The sequence below is a fragment of the Scyliorhinus canicula genome, chromosome 2 (assembly GCF_902713615.1).
Source record: "Scyliorhinus canicula chromosome 2, sScyCan1.1, whole genome shotgun sequence".
Taxonomy (NCBI): domain Eukaryota; kingdom Metazoa; phylum Chordata; class Chondrichthyes; order Carcharhiniformes; family Scyliorhinidae; genus Scyliorhinus; species Scyliorhinus canicula.
This window is the reverse complement of record NC_052147.1, coordinates 28,241,588-28,261,477: the sequence shown is the minus strand read 5'-3', so window position 1 is coordinate 28,261,477 and position 19,890 is coordinate 28,241,588. Positions and strand designations below refer to the sequence as shown.

Sequence of the window (19,890 nt, the reverse complement as noted above, 5' to 3'; positions counted from 1 at the left end):
GTTTACCCACAACAACGTATCTTTTTATAGTGTCTTTAACATAATAGGGCGTTCCAAAGTGCTTCAGAGGAGCATTTTAAAACAAAATATAACACCAAGTCAGAGAAGGAGATAGAATCCATAGAATCCTTACAGTGCAGAAAGAGACTATTCGGCCCAACAAGTCTGCACCAACACTATGAAAGAGCACCCTAGGCCCAAACCCCCGCCCTATCCTTGTTACTCCACCTCACCTGTACATCTTTGGACACTAAGGGGCAATTTAGCATAGCCAATCCAACTAATTTGCATATCTTTGGATTGTGGGAGGAAACACTAGCACCTGGAGGAAACCCACGCAGAAATGGGGAGAATGTGCAAACTCCACACAGATAATCACCCAAGGCTGAATTGAACCCTGATCCCTGGCACTATGAGGCAGCAGTGCAAACCACTTCTCCACTGTGCCGCCCCATATTAAGTCAGATTTTAGGAGAATGATGTCCAAAAGCTTGATCCAAGAGGTAAAATTTAAGGAATGTCTTAAAATAGGACAAGATAGATGCAGAGGAGTAGAAGAAGTTTCCAGGGCTTAGGGCCTAAGCAACTGAAAGCACAGTCACCAAATGGTAGAGCAATGAAAATTGGGAGTAGGCAAGAGGCTGGAGTTAGAGGAGCACAGATATCTCAGATGGTTATGGGCTGGAGGAAATCACAGGGATAGAGAGGGAAAAGACAGGTATATGGAATAAGGCCACAGATCAGCCATGATCTCATTGAATGCTGGGACAGGCTCAAGGGTCTGAATGGCCTACTCCTGTTCCTATGTTCCTCAGGCCATGATTGGATTTGAAAACAAGGATGTGAGCTTGAAGGTCACAATGTTGTTTAAACACAACCCAGTGAAGGTCAGTGAGTACAGGAGTGATAGGGGAATGGGACTTGGTGCAGGTAAAGACATGTGGAGCAGAGTTTTGTATGACCTCAGGTTCAAAGGGCAGAATGTGGGAAACCAGCTAGGAGTGTGTTGGAACAGTCATGTCCAGAGGTAAAGTCGCCTTAGCCCCAGATGATCATAGGCTGCTTTCCCCTTTGAGAAGGAGAGCTGACTGGCGGTGATTTAACCTGCAGATCACCACACCTCAGGCGAGGGGCAAGGTTGAGAAGGCGGGCCTTCATAATAACCTCTGGAGGTAATGAAGGCACAAATGACAGTTTTAATCGCAGAGGCTGATACAGGGCCAAAGCTGAGCGTTATTACGAGGGTGGAAATAGATGGTGTTATTGATGGCTCAAATATGTTATCGAAGCTCATGTTGGGATCAGATGTGGAACCAAGTTTGCAATCACACTACCTTAATCTCAGATTGTTGCCAGGGCAGAATCAGTAGTTAGGGAATGGAGTTTAGAGTGCAGGCTGAAAACAATGGGCTGGATTCTCCGGCTTGATGCTCCATTTTGCCGGCAGCCCGGAGGTTTCCTGATTGGGGTTGGGTTGCCCCACAGTGGGAAACCCCATTGACTGGCTGGCGTAATGGGGCATCCTGCCGGCGTGCTGAAACAGCAATGTGGCATGGCAGGGCGGAAAATCCAGCCCAATATATTTAAGGGAAGGCAGTTTCTGTTTATCCAGTACCGGATGTTGCTCATGCAATCTGATGATTTAGCAACACTTAAATTGATTTAAATATAACAATTTAGGGCAGCACGGTGGCGCGGTGGTTAGCCCTGCTGCCTCACTGTGCCGAGGACCTGGGTTCGATCCCAGCCCCGGGTCACTGTCTGTGTGGAGTTTGCACATTCTCCCTGTGTCTGTATGGATCTCACCCCCAAAACCCAAATGATGTGCAGGCGAGGCCGATTGGACAGGCTAAACTGCCCTTAATTGGAAAAAAATAATTGGGTACTCCAAGGTGGCACGGTAGCACAGTGGTTAGCACTGTTGCTTCATGTATATAAGAGCCATATGTACTGTAAATATTAAATGTAAAGTGTTACTGTGCATAAATTGAAAATGCCAATAAAAATATTTATTTAAAAAAAACACTGTTGCTTCACAGCTCCAGAATCCCAGGTTCGATTCCTGGCTTGGGTCACTGTCTGTGTGGAGTCTTCGCGTTCTCCCCGTGTCTGCATGGGTTTCCTCCGGGTGCGGAGTTGCCTCCCACAAGTCCCGAAGGACGTACTTGTTTGGTGAATTGGACAGTCTGAATTCTCCCTCCGTGTACCCGAACAGGGCCCGGAGTATGGCGACAAGGGGACTTTCACAGTAACTTCATTGCAGTGTTAATGTAAGCCTACTTGTGACAATAATAAAGATCATTATTCTAAATGTATTAAAAAATAAATATAACAGTTTAAATTGATGTATGGTGCAACCATCCAAACCGACATGGCCTCTGGCAGTGATAGCTCTGTGAGCCAGACAATGACTATTGTGAACTGCACAACAACAACACCAAGCAGCACAGCTGGCAGCAGCACGTGCTCACCACACAGCGGAGGAGGGACAACGCCCCTCCCGCTGCTCTGATTGGCCGCGGGGTGAGGCCACCTGACTCTCCGATTGTCAATTGTCTGTCGCGTCACTTCCTGCGACGGGGTGAGGGCGGGGTTGGCGACGCGCGGCTCCTGAGGCTTGCGGGCAATGTGTCAATCCCGGGCTCCGCGTTGTATATGTGTGCAGAGCAGGAACTGAGTGGCTTATTCTTCCAGAGAGGGTGCAATGGACGGTGCAGTAAGTCCGAGCTACCCTCTTTCGAACTCCCCTTACACCCAGTGGGAGCAGTTTAAAAAAATGACATATTGGGGGAGGGGGAAGAGGAAGGGGAAGGCAACAAGAGTGACGGGTTTTGCGTTGGGGTGGAACAAGATTGTAGTTAGTCCCATTCCCCAGTGGATTTAGTGGGTCAGTTAACATTGTGACAACACTGAGCAACAGCAGGCGTCACCAATTCTATTGACAAAGTTACATTCATTTTCAACGCTTTACTGCCTGCTGTAAAGCAAGGGGCTTGTGAGCTGTATCTGTCTAAATGGATTGTCCTTAAATTGTGTGTTGTGGTTTTGTGCTGTGCATTTAAAGTGGGGTATTCTTTGCTAAAAGAAGAGAATCAGTGTTGCCCCTATGGGCATGTAACAATTCATGCAAAAGCAAATACTGTGGATGCTGGAAATCTGAAATAATAAAGTGGTGGCACAACTCAACATACCAGGCAGCATCTGTGGAGAGGCAGTTGATGTTTGAGGTCTTCTGATGACAGATCATGGACCTGAGATGGCCACACAATTCATGCATTGCTTCAGTAGTCAAAATTATTGTTGCATTTTTTGATCTGTATCATATTTTTTCTGTTAATTAGGTCACTTGTGTTAGTTTAATAACATTAGTTTAATGGACTGCTCCATTCACTGTCAGTTTAATTTCTTGGTTGGGTTCTGTATGTATTGATGGGATCAAAACTCTTTTTATGCTGCTCCAGTGATGTCTCATAACCCTAAACTCAACAGAGTACCTCCTCCTGCACTAATGTGAATTTACTACTTTTTGTACACCAGCTTTTCTTGCAGCCTGTCATGTGAGGGTGCCAATTAGAGTTGGATTTGAATCCAAGCTCCAGAAGTGAAAGGTCTGTAGTGTGCCTTTGCATCCTCCTGAAGTTGATGACTACTAGTCTCATGGATTATTTGTGCTATATAACATAAGTATTATGTTCAAATGTATCCTTTGGGTGATGCATGCATGCACTTGTCAGCAAAGCAGCCTCTGATAATATACTTGACTCTGACCCAGCCACACAAACATCTGAACTGAAGTTTTTCTTAAGTCATAGCATGTATCCACAACATACTGAACAGGTACTAGGAAGGGGGGAAAAAAAAAAAAATCACATTTTCCACCTTTGCGTTAACTTTGCAAGGCATGTGTGTGATGGTAAGAAAATATTTTTTTTTCTTTAAAGTTTCCCGATTACTTGTTCACAAAGGCGGCCTTCCTTTTTTTAATTCAGTCACCCCTTGTTTTTTTTTTAAAGGCATTGACCTGCATGGCCTTCAATATTTCTCTGAAATCCTGCCCTGGAGACTGGTTAATATTTGAGTTTGAGCTCCATTCATTTTGCCTCCGGGGGGGGGGGGGGGGGGGGAAGTGGAATCTACCACTTTCCATTTTGTGAACTCCACTTTTCTGCAATGTACCTGGTCAGGAACAGTGTTCTGGATTGGGTCCCAACTTACTCTGATTATATCAGGGAACTTAAGCTTCATGATTTGATTGCCATGTGTGCACTACCATTCATGGAATACTAGCTATGCATTGCTTGTAGAATATTAGGATATTTGATCTTTGTTCAAATGTTAAAATGTACAGATTTGCGTTTGTGGATGTGAAATGCGTTTTTGCTGCCGAGTACTGATTTCCTTGCTCTATTAAGTGTCCTTTCCCCTTTTTGTTAAATAGTTTGGATCTGGTTCTATAGTCTCTGACAAAAATGAAATACTAGCACTTGGAGAAGAGCATCCTGAAGATAAAATTTACCAAAAAAAAGTGCAGGTATGATGTTGATCACTTAAAGCTCTGAAAATGCTTCTATTTATCTGGGGGTGCAGGTTGCTCGGGAGTGGGGGAGGCTTCGCAAGTACAATATCACTAGTTTGGTGGGGAGAGTGAAAGCCGATCTGGCAAGCTGGGATGGTCTTCCTCTGTCACTGGCGGGTCGGATGCAGGTGGTTAAACTGAATGTGTTGCCGCGATTTCTGTTCATTTTTCAATGCCTACCGATTTTCCTGCCAAAGGCTTTTTTCAGGAAGATTGAGGGAAGGATTACCTCGTTCATATGGGGAGGGAAAGTGGCCAGAGTTAGAAAGGTGCTGCTACAGAAGGGAAGGCAGGCAGGGGGTTTGGGTCTCCCGAACCTGATGTACTACTACTGGGTGGCGAATGTGGAGAAGGTGCGGAGCTGGGTCAGAGGGGTTGATTCCCAGTGGGTCAGAATGGAGGAGAGTTTGTGCAGGGAGTCGGGACTGAAAGCACTAGCAACAGCGCCACTCCCGATAGCTCCGGGGAAATACTCGGCGAGTCCGGTTATAATAGCTTCATTGAAAATCTGGAGGCAGTTTCACCGACACTTCGGGTTGGGGACAGGGCCAAGGGAAATGCCGATGCGAGGGAACCACAGATTTGAGCCAGGGAGGTCGGATGTAAGTTATCGGAAATGGGAAGAAAAAGGGATTAAGCCGCTAAAGAGGGGGGGGGGGGGGGGGGGGTGGGGTGCTAATCATGTTCATATGTTTTGGTCCTGTCCAAAGCTAGAGGAGTACTGGAAGGAGGCTTTTAAGGTAATTTCCGAGTTAGTGCACATGAAACTGGACCCGGGTCCCCGGGAGGCCATATTCGGGGTGTCGGATCAGCCAGGGTTAGAAATCGGTGCAGAGGCAGTTATCGTAGCCTTCGCCTCGTTGATCGCCTGAAGGCAGATCCTGCTGGGATGGAGAGCAGCCTCTCCACCCTGTGCCCTGGCGTGGTGGGGGGACTTGTTGGAATACTTGACCCTTGAGAAGGTTAAGTTTGAACTGAGGGGAAGGACGGAGGGGTTCTACAATTCATGGGCATTATTCATTATGCACTTTCAAGAACTGGATAACATCGAACATTAGTTGGGGGGGGGGGGGGAAAGGTGGGAGGGTTGGCCGGGCCCGGGGGGGGGGGGGGGGGGGGGGGTACTGTGTGTATTAAGGGTGACTATGGGTAATCCCTGATTCCTTTTTGTCATTTGTTTATGTAAACATGCGGGCTGATGTTTGGGGGTTGGTGGGAGGATGGGATCGTTGTTATTGTTATGTGGATTGACATATTTGTTGCTGATTATTGTTTATTGTTGGTGGGTGTAAATTCGGGAGAAAATGTGAAAAAGGAGAATAAAAAATAGTTAAAGAAAAAAGAAAATGCTTCTATTTATCACGGCATTCACTAATTAAAGTAAATACCGGACAGTGATGATAGTGGCCTGGATTTTGTGATTGCCACGAAGCAAGGACCTGGAGGAAAGCTGCCCACAAAGATCTAGCTGTCAATGTGATGTGGTTTTCCCCTTTCCTGATGCCAGTTTAAAACGGGTGCCAGGGCCAGGGGAGTTGTGGGCATAAAGCGATGTTAGCATGGAGGTAAAGAGCCAGTCACATTGAAGTATTCACACAAAGCAAACCAGGAAGTTTAAAAAACCCATAATCCTTCACTTTTAATGTAAATTTAAGTGACTGGATTATGGTTTAAAAAAAACTAAAATACAGATAACTTTAAAAAAAAAAAAAGTACATTTAAAAGTGTCATTTTCTTTAACTATGAAGAAATTTGACATTCCACAAATATAAAATTAGCTTTTTGGAGCTGGTGAGAGTGTTTAGCAACAAATATGAAATTTGGTGCACTGTTTTAAAAACCCAGTTACAATTATTAGACATAGTGTAAAAAGTGAAATTAACCATGTCAGAGTGGAAGGTCGTGTCAATTCAGTTGTATTTCCCGTTGATTGCAGTCTGAGATGGGGATGGCATCCCCTGGAGACAGATACAATTACTGACAGCAACTTCCAATTTCTGCATTACTTTTGTGCATGTGTGCACTCCAGAAATTTCGATCAGTTTTAGTGTGGTAATGAGGTTGGACGCCTACTAGTTTTGCCATCATTCCCACTGCAAAATCCAAGCCAATGTATGTCGGGAATGTAGATGTACTGCAAACTCAGTTATTGAAGCAGCAGTAAGGATTTAAATTTTTTAATGTAAAAATGCGTGTTAGCTATAAAACTATGACCTGAGTTAATTATCTGCCTACATTACCTTTGGCAATATGGGAGGAATTAATGCAGATACTGGCATTTTTTCAAAAATTAAACTTTACCAGGTTAGTTTACTGATTACATTGTGACTTTTTTCCCAACTTAATCTGTCCTATAAACTGTTTTGGAAATCTGTTATTCGATAGCATCTTCTTTGAACATACTGCAGTATATATAGAGTAGAACGCTTTAACCTCTTAATTCAGATTCCTCCGTCTGTCTGGTTTATCTGCTAAACCGGTGGGTAGCAGCCTGCACTCCAAACCTTTCTGTTTGGGTGGTGATGAGCAGGCATGGATTAGATGGCGCTGCATTGATATTTTAAAAAAAACCATACTTAACACTGCAATCTCAACACTGTTGCCAATTAAAATGGACTTTATTTTTTAATCTCCTAAAAGCAGCATATATAGACAGACCAAGATATGACCAATATCCTGCCAAGGACATTAAGACACCAGTCTAGCAAAGAAGTTGCTCATGAATTATCATTTTAAGCCATTCAGGGGTTACTGATTGTGTCTCATAGGCAAGTCATACATCCTTTACAATTAGCACGGATTTCAGAAGCTGGGTTATCAATATATATTTTCAAAGTAGCTTGTAGCACTGACTTGCTGGTTGATCCAGATACCCAGTCAAAATTATGCACCATAAATGAATTCCTGGCATGAATTCCCAACATGTAAACCACATATGCGTCATTAGATAATATGGACAAACTTGCTTCTTTAACCGTGTAGAGTCTACACTACAGTCATGGATTGAGCATGGCCTGGCTCTTAGTCACACCTACATGCTTAGCTCGCTCAGTGCAAGATGAAAATTGAGGAACAAGAGACTTTACTTTAAAAACACACTGCTGATCAGACCGCTTCTGGTTTTTTTTAAAGAAGAAAAAAATGTTAGCGTTTGGGTATAATTCATGGTCAGAACTGGAATATTGTACAGATGGCTACCTTATAAACTTACAAGGTGCTCAGCTGTAATAACCTTACAGTTCTAACAAATGTTTATACCTAAAATATTAATTATCTTTCTTTACAGATGTTGCCCAGTCAGCTGAGTATCGCCATGATTTTTTTTTTTTTGCTTCAGCAGTTGCAGTTGTTTTATTTTCCCTATTTCTAGATAGGTTTGTTGCATTTTACTTTTAAATCTTTTCGCCCTCAATTCTGGCTCTGATCTTTTACATCACTCGTGAGTGAGAGGCCCTGCTTCCCTCCCAGACCTACCAAATGCTTGTCATTGTCTTAAGAGTCAAGTAATCCTTTTGCAATGTGCTTGGGTAAACAAACAGCAAATCTTATTTAGTAAGTCCTTTCCCATAATTTGCCATTTTGGGCATTGAAATTGGTAGTACATTAAATTTATTTTTTTCTTATTTATTCAAGGGAGGTGGGCTTCGCTGGCTAGGCCAGCATTTTTTGCCCATCCCTAAATGCCATTGTGAAGGTGGTGTTGAGCTGCCTTGAATGGCTGCAGTCTGTGTTGTAGGTACGCACGCCCACAGTGCTATTAGGAAGGAAATTCCAGGATTTTGGCCCAACGACAGTGAAGGAATGGCAATATATATCCAAGTCAGAATGGTAAGTAACTTAGAGGGGAACTACCAGATGGGGTTCCCATGTGCCTGCTGCCCTTGCCCTTCTAGATGATAGTGGTTGTGGGTTTGGAAGGTGCTATCTAAGGAGCTTTGGTAAATATCTGCAGTGCATCTTGTAGCCAGTACACGCTGCTGCTACTGTGCGTTAGTAGTGGAGATATTAATGTCTGTGGATGGTGTGCCAATTAAGTGGGCTGCTTGATCTTGGATATTGTCTAGCTTATTGAGTCTTTTTTGGAGCTGGATTTAACCAGGCAAGGGGAGAGTATTCCATTGCACTCCTTACTTGTGCCTTGTAGATGGTGGACTGGCTTTGGGAAGGTAGGAGTTGAGTTACTTACCAGGGAATTCATAACCCCTGACCAGCTCGCTATTATACAGGTCTTGCTGCATTTGGATAGGAACTGCTTCAGCATCTGAGAAGTTGTGAATGGTTTTGAACATTTTGCAATAATCTCCACATCTGACCTTATGGTTGGGGGGGGGGAAGGTCATTGATGAAGCAGCTGAAGATTGTCAGGCCTCGGACACAAGCCGAGGAACTCGTGCAGTAATGTCCTGGAGCTGAGGTGACTGACCTCTAACGACCACAAACATCTTTCTTTGTGCCAGGTTTGACTCAAACCACCAGAGTTTACCCCGATTCCCATTGACTCCAGTTTTGATAGGGTTCCTCGATGCCACACTCGGTCAAATGTGACCTTTTATGCCAAGGGCAGTCATTCTTGCCTCACCCATGTAGTTAATCTTTTTTGACTATGTTTGATCAAAGGCTGTATTGAGGTCAGGAGCTGAGTGACCCTGGCGGAGCCCAAACTTGAGCATCAGTGAGCAAGTAATTGCTAAGCAAATGATGCTAGGTTGTGGAATTGCTTAGCTCTGTCTATCACTTGCTCCTTCTGTTGTTTGGCACGCAAGCAGTGTTCTAGCTTCACCAGGCTTGCCTGGTGCTGCTCCTGGCATGCTCTCCTCCACTCTTCATTGAACCAGGGTTGATCCTCTGGCTTAGTGCTAATGGTAGAGTGGGGGATGTGCCAGGCCATGAGGTTATAGATTGTGGTCTAGTACAATTCTGCCTCTGCTGATGGTCCACAGCGTCTCACAATCTCCCCTTTTTGAGTTGCTAGTTGTGTCCAGAACCGTTCCAATCTAGCACAGTGGTAGTGCCACACAATGGCTGGTGTGAGGACTCCCAAGGCAATTTCCTCCTGACTGTATCCCACTGTGCCACCACCTCTGCTGGGTCTGCCCTGCTGGTGGGACAGGAGATACTCTGGGATGGGGGGATGGTGGTGTCTGGGACATTGTCTCTAAGGTATGATTCCCTGAGTACGAGTGTCGGGTTGTTGCTTGACTAGTCTTTGAGACAGCTCTTTTAATTTGGCACAAGCCCCAAATGTAGTAAGGAGGACCTTGCAGGGTCGACAAGTGAGTTTACCTTTGTCATTTCCCATGGCCTCAGTCGATTTTGGGTGGTCCGTCGGTTCCATTTCTTTAAGACGTTTTGGCAGTTTGATATAACTGAATGGATTGACTGTTTCCGAGAGGGCGTTTAAGAGTCCACCACATCGTTTAAGGTGCTAGGGGCAAGGGTTAGAGGAGATATCATAGAATTTACAGTGCAGAAGGAGGCCATTTGGCCCATCGAGTCTGCACAGGCTCTTGGAAAGAGCACCCTACCCAAGGTCAACACCTCCACCCTATCCCAATAACCCCACCCAACACTAAGGGCAATTTTGGACACTACGGGCAACTTATCATGGCCAATCCACCTAACCTGCACATCTTTGGACTGTGGGAGGAAACCGGAGCACCTGGAGGAAACCCACGCAGACACGGGGAGGATGTGCAGACTCTGCACAGACAGTGACCCAAGCCGGAATCGAACCTGGGACCCTGGAGCTGTGAAGCCATTGTGCTATCCACAATGCTACCATGTTGTGAGTCTAGATTCCCGTGTAGGCCTGGTAGGGACAGCAGATTTCCTTCCCTGAAGGACATTAGTGAACCAGATGGCTTTTTCCGACCACCGACAATGGTTTTCATGGTCAATAGATTTTTAATTCCAGATATTTATTATTGAATTAACATTCCACCGCCAACTGCCGTGGTGGGATTCGAACCAGAAAATTAATTACCAGTCCAGTGACAATACCACTATGCCACCGCCTCCCCCCAAATGAGACCTTATTTCAAATAGGGAATAATTTTATTATATTTTCTTTAACTTGAGCAGAGAAAACAATTGCAACTAAGAATTTAATGTTTTCTAAATGATTTGAGTATGATTTTTCTTGGCCTTTCAAGCACTTTTGAGATTGTTGTTGGTTGTTTGTTTGAGCCTTTAATATTATTTGTCATCAGATTATCTAACAGCTTTTTCTCTCCTGGGAGAGAATTACTGGGACTTCATCTGAAAGATATTCCACTCTAATTAAGTTAAAGGAGCGACAAACTGAACACGTTGTGAAGCCGGAACATAATTGAAAATTGTGTATTAGGCTAACAAGCTTATTACCAGTGAGATGGCAACGAACATCCATGTTCTTTATGGGCAACCTGGCTCCAGCTGGTTGATAAATTCCAAGCATAATAACTTGAGTTATAAGGAGACAACCATTTTTTTTTTAGAAGAAGACTTCAATATAATCATTTGTCACGCTGAAGATTGAGTACTAAAGCTCCACCCTGACCCTATTACTTCTGTGGCTCAATACATACACTTCTTCCTTTCTCAGTTCATCTTTGACGAAATAGATCGGTTGCTTATAGCTAGTTGCTAGTTTTGTATTCATGCCAGGATACTGTAAAACAAAATTCCTACAGGACTACTTTTCGTTACAATGCTGGTCTGAATGGGTACTTGTTTCCTTCAGACTTCAAGCATGCGATTTAAATGTTGAAAAGAAATGAATTGAAAATGACTTTTTTCTTGGCAGGCCCTGTGTGAGATTTATCTTTTTCTTTAAAGGATATTAGTAGAAAGTATTCTTTCTTCAGAAGAACACTTGGTGATGGGAACTGCTTTTATCGAGCGCTGAGCTTTGCTTTCTTGGAATCACTACTTGGAAGTAAAAAGGGAATACAAAAGTAAGTTTGTTTTACGGTTGTTGCTCATAGTATTGCATTTGGCTGCATAGTGATAAGTAGGATAGAGTTACAAGGTAGTGATGCAATTGAATTCAGATTTGTGAACCTAAAGGTACAGTACACTAGCTGTTGATTCTTCCTATGAGCATGTTATTGTGTTGTTAGCGAGGAGGAGGAAGTGGATGCAAGGGAAAATGATCTCCGATGAGGCTTTCAAGACAAGGGTAGGGAATTTCATTTCCCCCCTCTCTCCCTCTGAAGCATAGATTTGTACCACACAGGAGGTCCTTTTGCCCATTGTATTTGTGCTGGTTTTCTGAAAGAGCTACCAATTAGTCCCATTCCTTGGATCTTTCCCTTTGGCCTTGTAATTTTTTTCCATTTTTAAGTAGATACCCAGTCATGTTCTCTACAGATGGCTGGTTTGGAAAGGGTAATTCATTGGAAAAGTATTTACCACTATTCAAAACACTGAACAATTGGGTTTCTTTTTTTACACTTTGAAACACAATTAAGATTTGGCTGCTATAAGAACGTTACATTTCTTGCAGTGTTCAATTGGTTGGCCAGCCATTCTGACATACTAACCAAATGTGGAGGATTGCACTTGTTGCTGAGGGCAGGGATTCTTTCTCAATCTGCTTTCTCTAACACTCCAAGCTAGTGCCTTAAATGAGTGGTTTTAGCTGGGGAAGTATCGTGTCCTCAGGCATTCCGTGTGCTCCCTCTCCAGGGAAATCCAGCCGCAGAGAAGCAGGCAGCCCGTGTTTCTTTGTGCTCTTTTGGACAATCAAATAATTGAATCAGCAAATAAAGAAATCCACCACTTATAGGTGACCTTCAAACAATTGTGGGAGAAATAAAATCTGTGAAAGGAAACCTATCAATGTTGTTTTAGGGGTTGATGATGCATTCTAGTCTCTGAGGTACCCACCCACTGGTTGGGAAGGCATTGAGCATTGGAGGTGGACACCACGTGCCCCCCCCCTCTAGACTCTGATGTCACAGAGGGAAAGTAGGCAGCCGTGTGCATTATCCAGTGAGTGCCCGCTCTTGATACTTAACAGCAATGAAGAGTGAACGCACTGCAAGATCAAGCAGACAAGACATGCTTGTGTAGACTCCTTTGTATCCTCCCTATATTCTGTAATCTCCTCCTTGCCCACATGTCTCCGACACATCTGTGCTCATCTAATTCTGACCTCTTGAGCAACCACCCCCCCGTTTTCATTGCTCTGACTTTGATCATGCCTTAAGCTCTGGAATTCCATGCTTGCACCACTTTGCTAGTTTTTTCTGTAAGGCACTCAATAAAACTTTGACCAAAGGTTTTGGTCATCTGGCCTAATACCCGCTTCTGTGATTTGTGTGATTTTGTTTTATAATGCTCCTGTGGGCATTGTTGTAGTATCATAATGTGGAAACTCTTTAAAGACGATACTTTGTTTCCGTGTGTGACACTGGAGTGACTCTAGACGTGTCAAGGAATTAACAGGGAGGGAAAAAAGTCAAAAGTTGGGATTTTCAAGCTCCCTCGTGATAGGATCCACCATGGGAGATTCGATGGCCCAGCTCAAAGTCCATTGGCTTTCAGCACAGCCGGACGATCCGATGGTGGGCAGGGATGGAAAATCCCACTCCCAAGATTTTAAATTAATTTTATTGGATTTTCTACATATTCTCCACGGAGAAACAGTAAACATGTATCAAACAAAAAATAATGATTTCCTTCTATAAATAAGTGAAAATCTTCTCCATGGTGTTTGTAGTGTTAACCATACAGGCTTAATCACCATTTCTCTGATTTACTTATTTTAGACTTAGAAAGAGTTTAATGCGAAGTAGAGATGAACTTTCATCTGCTGGATTTGCCGAAAGTAGATTTGAAAATTCTTTCACCACTGTGAGTATTTAATTCATGATGAACTGAGGGAAATTGCAAATGTGAAGGTTTTGTTATTTGTGTCTTTTGACTCAACTGCACAAAAATAATGTAAAGTAAAAATTTTGACGGGATTATTTTTCCATGTCTTTGAGGGTTATGGTCTCTAGTCCTGAAGTATTTTATTGGAGGACAGTCCTCTGTGTTGCTGAACACTAATCAAAAGCGAGCCATTTCCATTTTCTGTTCTAAATTTGCTAAGGCATAGTTTCCATTTAAGAAAAAAATGCATTGATACAGATGTTACTGTTAGGTTCTCTGGTTCTAGTTTATGGATATGATTGACCTGGTGGAAACGGATGGTTCGGTCTCAAAACTTCTTGCCGTTTTCAATGATCATGGTGTTTCAGATCACTTAGTGCAATATCTCCGACTGCTAACGTCCGCCTACTTGCAGAAGCGGTCTGAGTTCTTCGAGCTTTTCCTTGAGGGCGGTGTAAGTGTTAAAGACTTCTGCACTCAGGTCAGTTCCAAAATTTGATTATATTAATTTGTTTCATTTACTGAATATAGAATTTCCTTCAGAACTTAAGACAAAAAAAGTGTTTTTTTGGTGAATTTGATCAAACAATATGGTTAATCAACAGTATTGTAAATAACACTGGTCAACCCATCATTGCACCACTGAGTTAAAATGTCAGAGTGGCCAGTATTTGTATGTGACATAAGACTGTGGCCTTAGAGGGTTGGTATTTAATCGCAAAAGTGATAAATCCAAAGATAAAGCATCAGGTGAAATCTGGAATGTTGAAAAGCAGTCCGTATAGCTTTCAGAGTGATAGATTGTGCTCTTTCTGAAAATCTTTGCGAATAAAACTGAATGAATAAAAAATAGAACTCTAATTTCATATACTGCGCTTAGACGTTGGTTTAAGTTTTTTGATTAAAGTATCACAAAGAAAATCATAATATATCAAAGATGGGACAAGAGCAATGATTGTGAAGTGGTTACCTGTTAAGTTAGGGTGTCCGAGAATCAAAAGCAGTAGCAGACTTCAATTAAAAGTATAGGACTTGAGTACATAATCTTGGCTGATGCGTCAATGCAGTACTAGTGTCACCTAGTTTGTTTTATTCTTTCGTGGGATGTTAACGCCCTTGAAAAGGTGGTGATAAGCCACCTTCTCGAACTGCTGCAAATCCCTTCAACTTTTCTGTCGCAGTTGGACCATTTCAGAGGGTAGTTAAGAGTCAGCCACATCGTTGTGGCCTGGTGCCGCATGTAGGCCGGACGAGATATTGAAGGCTGATTTTCTACCCTAAAGGACATTAGTGAACCAGGTAGATTTTTGATGATAGTCGTAATAGTGAGCATGAAACTATCATTCAATTCCAGATTTATTAGCTAATTGAATTTAAATATCACCCGGTGCCATGGTGTGATGTGAACAGAGCGTTAGCCTGGTCCCTGGATTACTTGCCCAGTTATGTTATCACTACATCAGCTTCTTACTCTAAAGTACTATCGTTTAGCTGAGATGGCAAAAAGAGGTCCAGCTTGGCTATTCAGATGGACATTAAACATGTCATGGCATTATTTCAAAAGGCTATAATGTCCTTCCTTCTACAACACTCCGAAAATCAGATTCATGATTATTCATTAATTCACTTCTGTTTGAGTGGGCTTGCTGCATACTGTGCTTGTTTACGTAATAAGAAATAGACATAGGGCATGTGATCTTTGAGCTTGTTCCATCACTCAGTCGGGTCATGACTGAACTATGACTTCAACTCCACTTCCTCCCCCCCCCCCCCCCCCCCCCCCCCCAAGTCCCCTTAGCCCTTGATTCCTGTATTTCATGGTCATTGGCAAAGCAACAGCACCCACCACTGACCTGAGGAAAACGTTTTACAAAGATGTAGAGATCTCTAGCGAGGATTTCTCCTTTCAGATTCAAGTTAGAATCTGGTGCCCAGTCAAGGGATTACCTGCCGTCCAGCAACAATGATGTCATAGTGATAAGCAGCCATTCGCATGGAAGTATTCTCATGGACAGAAAAACAGGAAGCAAAGTTCTTCTTTTGATTAAATTTTACAGTGAATGAAATAAAATTAAGACATAAAGAAGGTAGAAGCTGAAATGTCAAGAGACTGTTAAAAAGCATTTTAAACGTGGATAAAATTGACATTCCAAAAATATAAAAAAAGAACAATTTAAATAAAATAAGCTTTCACGGCCATCAAGGCTGTTCAGGAACAATTATGCTAAAAGCCCAATAACACCTCATTGAACGAACGTGCAATTTTTAAAAGGATTTTTACAGCGAAACATAATAGCACAAAAGGGGCAAGTTCTTGTATGTTCAGTGGTTTATCTGATCAATTGCAGTCTGTGTGGGGGGAGGGGGAGGGCAGTAACTTCCAACAGCACTCCTCCCATAGAAAAGTGTAGCATAACTGCTTGCAACTTCTGGAATGCTGTATTTAATTCACACATGTAGATTCTGCAAGTCGCCATTGGTCTCGGAGGAGTAATGGTTGCCAGTCTGATAGCAAAACTACTATAATAGTTGGGTTGAGAGTTCAAAAACCTAGCAATCAAAGCCATGAATGTGTTTAACAATTGAGCATTCAAAGCCCTATTGGGCAAAGAATTCCAAAGATTCTCAACCCATTTGATTGAAGAAATGTCTTCTCATCTCTGTTCTATGTGGCTAACCCCTTATTCTGAGACGATGCCCCTCGTTGTGGAAACTCTGGCTACAGGAAATCTGTCTCTATCCAGTGTCATCCTTTCAGAATCTAATCTTCTAAATGCAAGAGAGTGTGGGTCCATTATATTCAATCTCTCCTCATAATTCAACCCCCTCAACAAAGGGATTGATCTTGTGAACCTTCATTGCATCACCATTGAGGCAAATAAACTAGTTCCAAGGCACAAAGATCAAAACTGTACATGGTACTCCCAGTATGGTCCGGCATAGCCCTGTATAATTACAGCAAGATATCCTTTCTCTTGTACTTCAATCCAGTACAAAATGCCAACAATTTGTTGTCCTATTGACCTGCTGTACCTGTACGTTAGCTTTTGTATTGCATGTACAAGGACACCCCGGCTCTTCTGAATACCAACTTTAATAGCTTATCACCATTTAAAAAATATTCCACTTTTCTATACTTCCTCACATCCTCTTGTCCACTATTCCCTTTCCTTTGCGACTTCTTACATCCTACTCAACCTTCCCACTAGCTTTACATTGTCTAAACATTGGATACAGACGTGCTATTAGGTGAATTGGACATTGTGAATTCTCCCTGTGTACCCGAATTGGCGCTGGAGTGTGGTGACTAGGGGTTATTATTAATTTATCAATATAGATTGTGAATAGCCTTATCGCTGAGTCTTGGGACACTGCTTGTACCAACTTTCAATTTGAAATGGACTTGTTTATTCCAGTTTTCCATCCCATATCCAGTCCTCTACACATGCTAATATATTGCCCCAGCTCCATGTGCCCTCATCTTTCTAATAACCTTGCACATAGCGCTTTAATGAAGCGGGGGGGGCAGGCATTGTCTCAGAATAAGAGGTCAGCCAATAAAGTACTGAGATGAGAAATTTCTTCATTGAAATTCTTTATCTTACAAGAACTGTGGATGTTCAGTCATTGAGTACATTAAAGGCTTTGATAGATTTTTGAACTCTCAAAACTTGAATAGATTTGTCAAACACAATTTTCCTTTCATCAAACCATATTCTCTCAATTTAATCATATGGAATCTGGCATAGCTCAGTTGGCTGGTCAACTAGTTTGTGATGCAGAGCAAAGCCAACAGCACGGGTTCAATTCCCATACTGGCTGAGGTTATTCATGAACGTCCTTAACTTCTCAACCGTGCCCTTCCTTTGAGATATGGTGATCCTTAGGTTAAATCGCCACAGTCAGCTCTTCCCCTCAAAAGGGGAAAGCAGCCTATGGTCATCTGGGATTATGGTGACATGCACTTTATTTAATCGTATTAAGATTCCCTTGGTCACCATACAATAGGGTCCCTAATAGCTATTAGATTAACCCCACTTTGTATTCGTAATTCATTTATTTTGTTACGAATCCTCTGAGCATTGAGATGAAATGCCTTGTTTGACTTTTTACCATTTTTCCTTGATTTAATCTTCATGAGACATTGGTGTCGCTGACTAGACCAGCATTGCTGCCCATCCATAATTGCCCTTACGGTAGTGAAGTGTCATCCTGAAACACGGCAGTCCCATGGGTGTATGTGCACCCAATGCTGTTAGGAATGTCCAGGATTTTGACCCAGTGACAGTGAGGGAATGACGATTTATAGTTCCAAGTCAGGATAGTGTGTGGCTTGGAAGGGAACTTGCAAGTCATGGTGTTCCTATGCATCAGCTGCCCATGTCTTTTAAGTTGTAGTGGGTTTGAAAGGGGTTGTTGTAGGCTTGGTGAGTTGCTGCAATGCACCTTGTAGGTGATACACATTGCTGCCACTACTATGTGTTGGTGGTGGAGGGGGTGCCAATGAAGGGGGCTGTTTTGCCCTGGATGGTGTCAAGATTCTTGTGTGTTTGGAGCTGCACTCGTTCAGGCAAGTGGAGAGTTTCATCACACTCCTGACTTGTAGATGGTGGACAGGCTTTGGGGTGTCGGGAGGTAAGTTACTCAGCTCAGAATTCCTAGCCTCAATGTGACTCCAAGAGCAGATCAATTTATATGGCAGGTCTAGTTCAGTTTCTTGTCAGTGGTAACCCCCGGGGTGTTTAATAATTCAGAACAGAGACTTACTATAAATGGTTGCTTGGGATCTCTCTCTCTCACTTCCATAAACTCCCAAATGCTGCAATTAGAACATACCACCTGCCTGTTATCCTTATCTACCTTTGTTTTGATACTGTTACTATTTATTTTCTTACTCTTGAAATTCTGCTTAGATCTACCCTCTAATCTAAATAATTGCTTTTCTGTTCCCTCTCGAGTGCTGGCTGATTTTCTTCACAAGTTGAGATCTTTGTGTAGAAATGGTCATGCTGAGATTTCTTATTCAGTTGACATGTCTCTGACCAGAAAAGAACTGATCTCTTGCTGAGGGTGTTTGATAAATTGATATTGCCCAGTGGTGTACTGGAGATGAAGTAACTTATTGCATCCTAAAACTTTGCATTAATAGTACTTTTATGTACAGTAAATAATGCTAAGTTTTTCTCCTGTAGGAAGTGGAACCAATGGCTATGGAGAGTGATCACATTCATATCACTGCACTGACCCAAGCATTGAATTTACCAATCCAAGTTGAATATATGGACAAAACGGATACGGAAGTTAATCATCATGTCTTTCCTGAGGGATCAAAGCCTTTAGTTTACCTACTTTACAAGCCAGGCCATTATGACATACTTTATAAAGCAAATAAACCAAAATAGTCTTGGATCTGCCTTGATATCAGAACAGTTTTAGTGCTTGGGACAGAGTTTGGGAAAGAGAATCTCACTTTTGAACACCATCTTTATGCACAGTATAAAATGAATGTATATCCTCAGATGAAAATGAAGTGAATTTAGCATTGTAGTTGCCATATTTATAAAGTATGGTTGTAATATATTGTGTACAAAAGGCTTGTACCTTTTTAATAGTGTTGTAGCAAAGAATACAGCTCTGGTAATTTTAAAAGTTCTATCCTTTAATCCATCTATTTCTCTCCATGCCCCTTCAAAAACACCCATATGACATCTGATTTAGTTCTTGCTAATCTATGCCTAACCAGTATTCACAGATTGAGCCTCCTCCCTCAGATCGGAATGCTTTTCCTCTTTACAAATCCCAGGTGAAACTTTATTGATGATCCAAATTTTAAGGTTGCAGTTATTGCTACTTTCTAACTAGTAATTACAAGTATATTCCACATTAGCTTCATTCTGGGTGAAGGCAATTATAGCAGTTTTGTCACAGTTTGAGAATGATTACATATGCAGAATAAGCATACTATTTAAGTTGGATTGTGTAAAAATAAATTGTGGAATAGTTATCTAATCGGAGATCCAAGAACTGAAGTATCAGATGCTCAGGAGGGTGTGACTATGTAGTGCAAAATGAATTCATTGTTTACATACATACTACCATATACTTGTCACATATATTATACCCTCATCCCAATCTTGCTTTACAGGCATATATTGATAGTAAATGGTTGCAGTACGACCAAAATTTTCCCAGATACTTTGTAAACTAAAGCAGTTCATAAAGATCTTAAAACACTTCTGCTTGCTCTTGAATTTCACCAAGTGTGTATTGTTTCAATGACCCAACACGTGACAGCTGGCCTTATTTAGTAACCAGAAGTCTTAGAGCTGCCTTGCGCATTCTTGCATTCCTAGCATTTAGTTGAAATGCTTTTAGAACTGTATCCTCTGTTTTACGTTGAGGATGCGATTTTAAATAAAAGCGGTTTTAATCTTCATATTGAAGACAACAGTACT

General features: G+C 42.3%; 1 protein-coding gene across 1 annotated transcript; it reads left to right on the top strand.

The window, feature by feature from the left end:
* Positions 1 to 2,556: 2,556 nt before the first annotated feature.
* LOC119951656 (ubiquitin thioesterase OTUB2-like) lies at positions 2,557 to 19,888 on the top strand. The gene is made up of 6 exons (XM_038774844.1): positions 2,557 to 2,716; positions 4,439 to 4,531; positions 11,393 to 11,511; positions 13,330 to 13,414; positions 13,722 to 13,916; positions 18,628 to 19,888. The coding sequence occupies exons 1-6, from the start codon at positions 2,705 to 2,707 to the stop codon at positions 18,835 to 18,837; spliced, it is 714 nt and encodes a 237-aa protein (XP_038630772.1). The 5' UTR covers positions 2,557 to 2,704; the 3' UTR covers positions 18,838 to 19,888.
* Positions 19,889 to 19,890: the final 2 nt, after the last annotated feature.

Coding starts and splice junctions, on each gene's coding strand:
- LOC119951656 (XM_038774844.1), top strand. Junction 4,532..11,392: donor TTTACCAAAAAAAAGTGCAG/GTATGATGTTGA, acceptor TTTTCTTTAAAG/GATATTAGTAGAAAGTATTC. Junction 13,917..18,627: donor TTAAAGACTTCTGCACTCAG/GTCAGTTCCAAA, acceptor TTTCTCCTGTAG/GAAGTGGAACCAATGGCTAT.